The 11,054-nt window shown below is 40.0% G+C and overlaps 1 protein-coding gene across 1 annotated transcript; it reads right to left on the bottom strand.

Moving 5' to 3' along the window:
• Nucleotides 1-2,570: 2,570 nt before the first annotated feature.
• SCCPDH (saccharopine dehydrogenase (putative)) lies at nucleotides 2,571-10,943 on the bottom strand (the record flags this gene model as incomplete). Its single annotated transcript, XM_010015388.1, has 10 exons — nucleotides 2,571-2,790; nucleotides 3,218-3,299; nucleotides 4,131-4,242; nucleotides 4,996-5,052; nucleotides 5,164-5,283; nucleotides 6,741-6,858; nucleotides 7,391-7,521; nucleotides 8,765-8,814; nucleotides 10,343-10,472; nucleotides 10,863-10,943. Coding segments are annotated over 10 exons (987 nt in total), but the record flags the coding sequence as incomplete, so codon positions are not given.
• Between the last annotated feature and the right edge of the window lie 111 nt (nucleotides 10,944-11,054).

Genomic DNA, 11,054 nt, shown 5'->3' on the forward strand with positions numbered 1-11,054 from the left:
TGCTGATTGCCATTGCACATGACCATGTGTTCAGTCACTGCATCTGGGCTAGCATTTGGAGTTACTGTACGCTTTGGGAAAAGCATTGTAGAAATTGCAAATATCCCTGGGGTGGGAGAGAAGATGCCGGACAAGATGCCATATCCCTGTTCTTCAGGAATTTAAAAGGTAACATTTTATGCTGGCATTTAAAAAAAAAAGGGGGGGGGGAAGGAAAGCCAAAAGAAACATAAAAAGCATATGTTTTCATCAGTAAGGGGTTTGTACCTTTGGAAAAAGAGCAGTGCAGAAGTAAAACTCCTCCTGTACAAGCAAAGGAACCTAGAATATCCTTCAGGGTAGAGGGCTCAAGTGCAAAATGGACTGTTGGGGTAAGCTGGGCTGTAGTTAGTGATTTTACAGTTAAAGGCTTTCTAGACTGTGATTTGCTTTAGCTCTTCAACTTGAAGTTTGCCAAAACTCCTCCTTAGATTGAAAGTTGGAATTGCAAATCAGAGCAGCAGACTTGAATTTGGTCTAAAAAGGTTATGTTAGACCATCTCTAGCATCACATGCCTCCAGGAACACAATTCATAGCAAATGTCAGGAGCCTTGGTGGTTTTTACTCAGGAGCTGTTAGGAGCTGTGATTGTTCCAGTTTCCCACTGTACCTTTTCAAATGGTGGTACAGCAGGAAGGTGAGGAACAGATGGAGCCAGTTGTTTGGGTTTGTTGAGCTTTGGGAATTAAGTATCTTGGAAAGCAGCAGAAGTCATGAGCTGCATTTACTTTCAGTCTCTCTTTTTGCCAGGCTGTGTTTACTCAGTCATGGTAACAGTAGACTGCTGAAAAGAGCTGTACTGTTGGCTGTTCCCTAGCCCAAAAGCTCTTGTATTTGCCTCTCATCTTGCACCACGGACAGCATTTGTAGTTTTCCCTCTGGAAGCTGTCCACTTCTACTCCTGCCAGTTGGATTCCCTGATTCAGCTCATCATGTAGTTGTTAAAGGAACTTACCAAAATCAGGGGCTGAACAGGGGCATATGCTAGTATGTACATGTATAAGCTTTCCATACATGTACTAACAATGTGTCATCATCTGGTTTTCTTAGACATTTTCTTGCCTGTTACAAAGAGCTAGCTACTTCTAACAAGAGGTTTATTTACTTACGTTGTTATGGCTTTGGGATGTGGGACAATACTGTAGAGAAGATAATAGCCTTGGGAATAGATGTATCACTTAAGGGAGGAAACGGGAAGCAGGGACCCGAGGCAGTGACAAAGCTTCTGTGGTTATCCATGTAGCAGTACAGTGAAGGTTTTTCTGCTTTGTAACTGGTGCTTACTGCTTTATACATGCACATTGGGTTTTGCCTTGTCCACCTTCACTGAATTTAGGGACAAACTACTTGCAGCTTTCTTGTTCATAGATACGTAAGCATGAAAGGAAGTTTTTGCAGACAGGTCTTTCCTAAATTGAGTTTTGAAGGATGGCATGTTGCTATAATGTGACACTTCAGCAACTTCTGGCAAGGCAGGAGGCAAGAAAAGCAGATTCCATGGAGACTGCTGTGGAGTGGCTTCTTCCTTCTGCCACTGCTGGCTAGCACTATGACTTACAGGCTCAGGCAAAGGTGTTTACACACTGATTCTCTTGACCATATTTCTTTTTGTAGTACCTGTTTTATATAAAAGCCATGCTCTCTCCATAAAACCACCTGGTTTTAAGAAACAGCTACTTGAGCCCTGTTTGAAGTTAGTCTGTTTGGTATTTAATAATGCATTAACAGACATTTTTTAACTTTAGGTTATTGAAGACAGTGCAGTCAAGGCTCAAAGCTCAGAAGACACACCTGAAACATCACCATAAAATGAACTACATCCTTAAGGTAGGGTAATCTTCAGTACAGCTATGATACTAGAGAGCAACAGTTTGCATGTGATTTGCCTGATAATAAAGATGTACCTTAAGGGGATGGAGAGCTTTTTATATCTCAGAGTAAGTTTCAAAGCTTTTAGAAGCTTTACTGGTACACCAAAAAAAAAAAAAAAAGGGGCCTCTGCACAGGAACAGAATTTAATGCAGCTGCGGTCATACTGACATCCCCTACTCTTTGGGCTTTCTCTTCTCTCCTTTTTTAGCACTGCTCACTACAGGTAAGCTAGTAAGGATGAAAGTCAGCACACCTTAAGACAACAGCACAGAGGCAGCTCATCTTTATTATAACCCAGGATAAGACAACAAAACTATTCCTCTGAACTCTGAGAAACCACCACTCCTCCTTTATTTCACCATGGCCGTGAAGGCATCAAAAGGAAGAACACCACAAAGTCATAGCAACCATCCCAAACAAGCACGAGGATGAACTAGTGGTTTTATCTGCTAAGGCACTTGTTAGCTGGGGCCCACCTGCTTTTAGTAGTAATGGTGGAATGGGGTGAAGGAAGAAGGCTGTTTAATGGTGAAGCAAATGCAAATTTTAGAACTAGCACCCAGTAACAGGCTTGTGAATTAAAACTCAATAGCCTGTATGGGTTTGTTCACTATAGCAAATAGTATTATAACTTTAAACTCATTTTTAATTCTGTTTCTGCTGTAAACAATAGCACAGTGTAACTATTTTATGATTAGGCTTCTGCAGCCAAATGAGTTTTATTGGAGCTAGACTCAGGAAAGATGTTAGTTCATACAGTTATGTTTTGAGTTCAGACTTCAGGCTTGCTAATAACAGAGAACTCAATACCACTTTTGTTGAGACGATCAATCAGCTTTGTTTTGCAGAAAGCAGCTCCCGGAGAATATACACCACCCCTGTTAATGAAAATAAAAAGAAAAACATTGGTGGTAAAATGAGATTGAGTGACACCTTTTTTATACGTCAAAGGTACGTTCCTTGCCTAAGAAAAAGCCACTTTGTCCCACAGGAAAGCCTGTGAAAAATTGGGCAAACTAGTCATATTCATAGGTTCATTTCTGGATCCTGCAAACTTAATACTGATGCAATACATGCTGTAAAAGCACTACTGAAAACCTATGAACTACATCCTTTCAAATTGAAAGGCAGATGAAGAATAAGTGGCTTTAAATCAGCTCATGGTGAAGTATCTCCCTTGCACAGCCATTTGGGTGAGGTAACACAGAAATCCACAGGGTTACGAGATCTGGGTTTTCAAAGAGAAACAAGTGCACACAGTAGCTTTAAGGGAGATCAAGCTGCTCTGCATGGGAAAGTACTTACTGTTTAGGCAGACAAGTTGCATCTTCCAGAAGAGACACGGCTGCTTGAACCATTGCGATTGGTGTAGCAATATAGCCAGGCTCTGACAAAAACAAAACAAAAACCAACCACCAATGTACAGGGTGTTGAAATGCAGAATTTAATCTTGCTCTCACCTACAGCCTGCTGAAGAATAATCTCTTTGGCAATGAAACAGCCTTCAGTATTTAAGATCAGCTTTTCTACATGGTAATCTTCCCAAGTAGCTGGTGAAGTCCTTAAGATCTAAGGTGGACAAGTATGTTTAACATACAGGCCTATACTGACACAACCACCACAAGCAATCACGTCATGGCGACAGAGGGCTCTCCATTACAGCAAGAGCTTTCCCCAGCCTCTGCTTGGAATTCAGACATTTGCTGTGGCTACACCACTAGTTATTTAAAGAAGGCTATGCTTTATTAACTCCTTTCTGAGTGTACGTTCTTGCTGTTTCCAAACTTTACTTCTGGTGTCATCTACCCCCAATGGAATGATCTGAGCACAAGTATGTTATGGTTAGAAATGATACCATACTACCTCTGTTTAAGTTCATTTACAGGGGACTAGAAACAAACTAGTGCTAAGTCCAGGCTGTAAAAACTGGAAACTATCCTTAAAGCACTCTCCCTCTAACTGCTCTACTCGGCAAAAATGAAAATTGGAATGGGAAAGTCAGAAGGACAGAGAATGAGAAGAACACAAATTAATTGGTTGTTTCAAAAAACAGGCCTCAATGAATGCTAGTATCCAAGATAATACTCTGTAAAGGCTGTTAACTTTGTCCACGTTGCAAATGCTCCTCAAGGGTGAAAGAAATAGCAGTGGAACCATCAACATACTTTACAGTAGGGAATGTGAGGCAAAAGCAGTTAGCTGCTACTAACTTACATACCTGGTCCTTTAACTTCAGTGCAGATCTTTACATTTGGTTTGCCACTCTGGGGATCTTGCCCCTCACTGTAACCCTCACCAAAAAAAGTCATTGTAAAAGAGGTTCCATCCATCTGTAGTAGACAAGACAAGTGTGGTCACCAAAATAGTAACTCACTCCCAGCAAGCACAAGCAGGAAATAAAACAATCTATGATGCCAAATTCTATGAACCATGTAGACATGAGAGTAATTTTGCGACATTGCTTAAAAGGTATAATCTCATCTATGTTTTCAATTACTTCCACTTTGTTGGAACTGTTACTGTTCTAAAGTCCATTTATTCTCTCAGTGCTTTCAATCCTCCATTTCTGCTGCTCAGTCTCCCTCTGTCATCATCACTGACAGACTGAGTGCTGTGAGACATCCATGTAAATCATCAGAGAATGGTCTGGGTTCGAGGGAACCTTAAAGCTCATCTAGTTCCAAACCCCCTGCCATGGGCAGGGACACCTTCCACTAGAGCAGGTTGCTCAAAGCCCTGTCCAACCTGGCCTTGAACACTGCCAGGGATGGAGCACTCACAACTCTGCACAACCTATGCCAGTGTCTCACCATCCTCACAGCAAAGAATTTCTTCCTAATGTCTAAATCTACCCACCAGATAAATACATCAGACCCGTGAGAGACCCATCCTCATATGAGTTCTACGTACTTTGATGTCTAATAACAGAAGACACATTTAAATATTCAAAGCTATCTGAATAGATATTGCATGAATACACACAGTGAGTATTCAGACATTATTTCTAAGCAGTTGACTCTAAATTACTATACCACCATTACCATAACATATTTCAATAACTGTGATGGGAAATAGCCAGTTACCTGTTTCTGGGTTGGTCCTTTCCTTGTGAAGCGTCCAGCAGAGAAAAATTCTGGGTACTGTATAATAAGGCAGGGGAGAAAACCAAAAAAGACAACCAGCAGTAAACTAGAGAGGAAAAAAACATCATCTCCAAACATTTTAATTTTTTGTGTGTTTTGAACACTTACTTTTGTCAGAAGTTTTCTTCCAAAGCTAAACTTCACAAGAAGAAGAAATAAAATGCCAGCAAACATCAGCTTCACAACAGAACCAAGACCACCTATGTTCACATAAGCACCATACTGCACCTGAGGAAAAAACATATTTTCAGAGACAGAACTGACATGAAAATTTTTGCATCAATTCATCACTAAAAATAAATCTACTCCCAGTTTAGGATGCAAGTGTGTTGATACAGTAGATAGATAGCTGCTTAAATAGGGCCTTAAACAACTGTCTTAGTATTGAACAACTCTTCAAATAATGCTTCACTTCGTAATTCGTTATAAGAATTGAATATAACTACAGAATGGTGAGGAAGTGAACACAGTACACGAGTAGAAAACTCTAAAGAAAGATGTGTTTTGGTACCTGATTTAAAGCTTCTTCTCCAAAATCTTTGTGGTTTAGCTTAAGAGAAACTGAGGCCTTACTTTTGAGATCTGGAATAGTAGTAGCAAGCCTTTCTTGTTTGTGCTTTCCAAGTGTATTTTTAGAGTGCTATTTCACCTTCATCTCTCAGCTGATGCCTGTGATTCTGCACAGCTGTTACATAGATTGTTGGTGCTGGTCTCCTCTTATGAAACCATGAGGAAAACAAAAAACTAAACATCTTTACAACCACCACTTCACACTGCCTTTACTCTGCACACCAAAGTCTCAAAAGAGGTCTCAGAAGAAGTCTCCAGATACAAATGAGTAGCCTATGAATTCTTTATCAGAATGTTTACTACACTAGACTGACCTGACTACAGCTACACAGGCTACACTTTAGAACACCTCAAGTTGGAAGGGACCCATATGGACCACTGAGTCCAACTCCCTGGTCCTTGCAGGACTACACATAACTAAACTATATGACTAAACGCATTGTCCAGAGACGCTCCCTGAACCCTGATGGGCTTGGTGCTGTGACCACTTCCCTGGGGAGCCTGTTCCAGTGACCGCCCACCTTTCACAGAACAGCCTTCTCTATTGTCCAACCTGAACTTTCCCTGATATACTGCAATAGAAGAGGAGGCCATGAATAAAATCAAGAGGTTTATTTTATTGTTTCGCCCTTTCAGAAGCTTTACTGATACCAAACAAAACAAAACAAAAAAAACCAAACAAACAAAAAAAAAAGCCCCTCTGCAGAAAGAGAATTTAATACATTTATCATTCCTGAAAAATCAGGAAGCCTAACTTTCAAATATTTCTGTGACTTAGGGCTCCCATTCCCTACAAATACATACCTAGAAATCAGACAGCTCGAGAACCCTAAAAGAGAATCTTGTAACTATAAGGCTAGCAGCAATAATCAAGCTTATCAGAGGGTCAAGTAGTATGAAACAGGCCAGTGCACCCAGAATAACCCAGACCACATCAAGTCAAGCAGCTTCCAAAGGTGATCAAGAGAACAAGCCTTTCTTTAAAGAAGCAAAAGCACACTGTTTACCTAACTACAGCAGCTCTACTACCCAGATCTGCACTGAGAACAGTTATTACATAAAGGAAATTCATTGAAAACAGTAATAAAGACAGTATATTAATAACAGTAACTTACAGGTGTTTCCTGCAACTCTGTGTGCAAATAACGCTGAGATCGTTTCACAACGGAACCATCAGATCCCATGAACGGAATGGAGTACTCCTTGAGTTCCTGACTATAGAACACAAGCCCTCTGTAAAAGGACAAAAAACCCAAACAAAACAAGGTCAGAAAATATGTCCAAATGTTCACACAAACTGAAGAAACTGATCAATAGTGACAGCCCAACCAATACTGGCCTTTCTCAAGCATTTTTATGACATTATCTCTTTTCACCAAAAGCAAACCATTCCAAATTTATCCCTGGCTCAAGATTCCATGCACTACAGCAAGGAAGAATTTGATAAGCAAAATAATATTCTCCTCACATTTCTTTTTTCCATTTTACTGATCATTTCTGAAGTTCAAAACTGTACCACACCACTAAAAGCCCCTTAGAACAAGTTAACTTTGAGACCCAGTAAATGCTGGGGCACCTTCTGTTTTCAGTAAATATAAGCAAATCTGTAAAGCTGAACTTCTCTTCAATTTTACTAGACAAGCATCTCTGTTCCTATTATACTAAAGTCCTAAATGCATCTTTTTAGTATTTAATATGTTAACAACCTATACAACAAATACTGGAACTGTTAGATGATAGCATGTTTCCCATCCCACACTTATACCTCCTTTTAAGCTTTGCACCAACTACTGGAACAGGGGCATATCCTATCTTTTTTCGAAGCTTCTTCAGGTTGTCTTGATCCGCAAGACCGTAAACAGCTGACTTCCAGGTCCCATCATGTATACAAGTTCCCTAGTGACATACCACGAAACAGTAATTAACTCCATCTCTAAAGGTTTCATGTATTACTTTAATAATGAACTTAGAATTATTACATGTTCTTATAGTTATTACATATGTGCATTATGATTATATGCACTGAACTATATTGAAAAGTTTTGGGTTGACTGTGGCTGGGCACTACATGCCCACCAAGACTCCTCCTCTGCTGGACAGGGAGGGGAGAAAATAAGATGGGGAAAAAAAAACCCGAAACAACCAACTCCTGGGAGGAATGTTGGGAGAGACAGCCTTGATGCTGTGCCAGCACTGCTCAGCACTAGCCAAAATGCCAGTGTCTTACCAACACCTTTCTAGCTACCAACACAAAGCACAGCACTATGAGGGCTGCTATGGGGAAAATTAACTCCAGCTCAATGCAATCTCCACATCTTACTCCATATGGTTTGTCATGCTCAGGTCCCACATAACTGAATACATATTTACATACAAACACACATGTATCTTCTAACCATCCTACTGCATTTAATTCTCATTACTGAAATTCCTCCTTACCAACACTTACAACTTATGCTACATATTTAAGCCATCTTTATGCCAAATATTCTCATTAACTACTATTTCCTGTCCTTTAAAAGATAGATATTACTCTCCCATTCCATGGGCTGCTTCTGATCCTCCAGATGTTTGTAAGAACAAGCGATGATTTGGCCCCATCTCTCAAGATTAGTGCTCAGGACAGGAGAAGCAGTATGTTTGATTGTTGGGCACCAATCCAGCCTAGTTTGAGTCATCCTTGCATTGTTTTAATAATGACCTTAGAATTATTAAATATATTAGAAATTACTACAATTATTATGTACAATACATGTATTATGATTACATGAAGTACATTGAAACAACCCCTCCAAACAGACAGACAAACACACCCTAGGATTACTGGCAACACACCCCGTATCCATTATGGTTGACTTGTGTAGGAATCCTCCCCACATCTCTGCCAAAACTATTTCTTGAAACAGCTTAATACAACAGACTTCTGGCCTTTGTTGTAAGGAAGTCTGCCTAACTAACCTTACAAATGGGTGTTTGCTTGGGACGCTTTTATTAGCTCCTAAAGAATAAAGCTCTTGGACTCATCATCAAAGAAATGCCAGCTTGTTCCTTGGTCTGAATTAATGTAGTAACAGTTACTCTGATGGGCTGTGGGAATACAAATACCTCTGAGTTTCCAAGAAGGTATAAACTAACTAACCTCAGGCCCGGATTTCACCTTCAGGAAACTTTCGACAGCAGTTAAGGTACCTTTTGGGGAAGAGAAAACATTACTTGGCATATACAATTATTAATTCACAAAGCCAGAGTATACACTCTGGTAACCTCAAATAGCAGACCACTGACATTGTTAGTTGAAAAGGCAGAGTCACATCTTTGTTTCAAATTAAAGTAAACTAAGATTAAGTTCCACAGCTATTTCAGTTAGCAAGTATCAAATTTCCTAGGTAAAGTACTTCACTAAAGGTCACTAGTGCTAGCTTTACTCATTACCTTTTTTATGTCTTACCGAGTTAATGACGTAATGCAAGTAATCAATAAAAAAAGGAAAATAATATTACTAGCTTTCCTCGAAGTTTCAAAATAAAGGATGATGTAGGCTATGGAAACGTGGACAGAGTTCAGGATTTGGGCAGACCTTAAGGGCAAACACCCCACACCACAACCCTCAAACCCCCAAAGCACCAACCACAAACCTACAAACCCACAGAGAGCCCTAAACTCACAAGATATCCTAAACCATGTAATATCATCTTGTGTTTTGCAAAGAATGCTTAGTTGTGATGAACAACAAAATTAAACAGTTGCTCAAAATTCTGCTTTCTTTTGCTTCGCTCAGTTCCACCCCAGATTATAAAACTGTACTTGTAGGAGCAAATTTCAATATAGCAAGCAACTGGATAGACAGGTGATCATACCATAAAGTCAAACCAGGAAGAGGCAAGACACCTTTATTCAAAAAAAAGCATCAAATTATAACGCCACGAAAAACCAAATACTCATTTCCAGGCCTCTCCTCTCCCTCCAATCACATCCAGACTGAGTTTTCTTAAAGTGAAAGCAGATGATACGCCCCAATGCAAAGCAATCCCACTTTTAACAGCAGTTTTAATGGTCCATCAAAGCAGAACATTCAGATACTTACTGGCCTTTTCAGTTGAAAGTCAGGCCTGATGAACAAAGCATCCTCATTTGAGATTAGGATCAAGTATTGTTTGCATAGAATTTATGCAAACATCTCACATCTTTTCTCAAATGTATTTATGCTCTTTCAGTTACTGCCTACCTGCTCCTAAAGCAAAAGGTATTGTATTGCACTGTCTGCCTGCCTACACTCATAAAAGAAGCTTCTCAGTACTTGTGGTAGAAAAAGAAAACTTAGGAAACACTATTACCCACCAATCTGCGATCTCTTTCCTACTGCCTCTTCCCTACAAAGATTCTCACTGCACAGGAGGCAGTGTGCTGAGGCTTGCCAAAGGACAACCACACACTGGCTCAACAGCCCACTCCTAACAACTGCAGGTTCTGTTCCCTTTGTGATCAATGTTTCCTTGAATCCTTCTTCTACCTAACAACCAATGTTCTCCAATCTAATAGGTATATGATTTACTTTAAAATTTTTATCTACCAGATCAGGTTGAAACTGATCAGCTGGTAAAGGCAGACAAAAAGAGAGACTGAGAAGACTTCCCACATAAGTACTGCTGTTTTAGAAAACCAGATGAAAACATAATTTGCATTTCTTTTTCACCAGAAGGTCACACTTAAAAGTCACCTTTCAACTTGTCTCTGGTGTACAGTACTCCCATATCGGCCGGTATTGAGTCAAAACCACAGCTTCCAATGATGTATACTCCCTTTTCCGCAGCTTTTTCATTGTATTTCAGGTACATTCCTTCCAGAAACTAAAACACAGAACAGACACTTTAAGCAGAACTATTTGGCCATACCCAATATTAGCCACCCACGCCTTACTGTCATATCATAGCACCCTACAAACTTCAACCCACTTACACGTATCTTTAAGACAGACAGAGAAATGTGACCTGCATGAATTCCCTACATAGGATCACAATTAAGCTTTCGATCAGAACTCAAAAATTTGGGTTTTCCAGAAAGAACCTGAGAGGCTCTCGCCCATCAGCTAACACACCGAGGACTTTAAAATCTTACACATCTTAAAACTGTGTATCAGGAAGCAGAATTTGTCTTCCTGCTCATAAATATTAACAGAAACATGAAACATACTAAACAGACACATTGCCAAAAGGTAGCATTTTTCTACTGTCACATACCTGGGGTTCTCCACTGATGTCAATGTGGCTTGCACCATTTTCAACACAAGCTTCTACCACAGGCTCTCCAAAGAATCTATACTACAGAAGAAAAGAACACCACACATAACAAAAGCCCCAAACCACAACTCACCTAACATGTTTTATCATACATATACACGTACACCGAGACCTCGCCGCGCCAACTCGCTA

This window comes from Nestor notabilis, unplaced genomic scaffold (assembly GCF_000696875.1).
Source record: "Nestor notabilis isolate BGI_N333 unplaced genomic scaffold, ASM69687v1 scaffold2935, whole genome shotgun sequence".
In the NCBI taxonomy this organism is placed as follows: Eukaryota; Metazoa; Chordata; class Aves; order Psittaciformes; family Psittacidae; genus Nestor; species Nestor notabilis.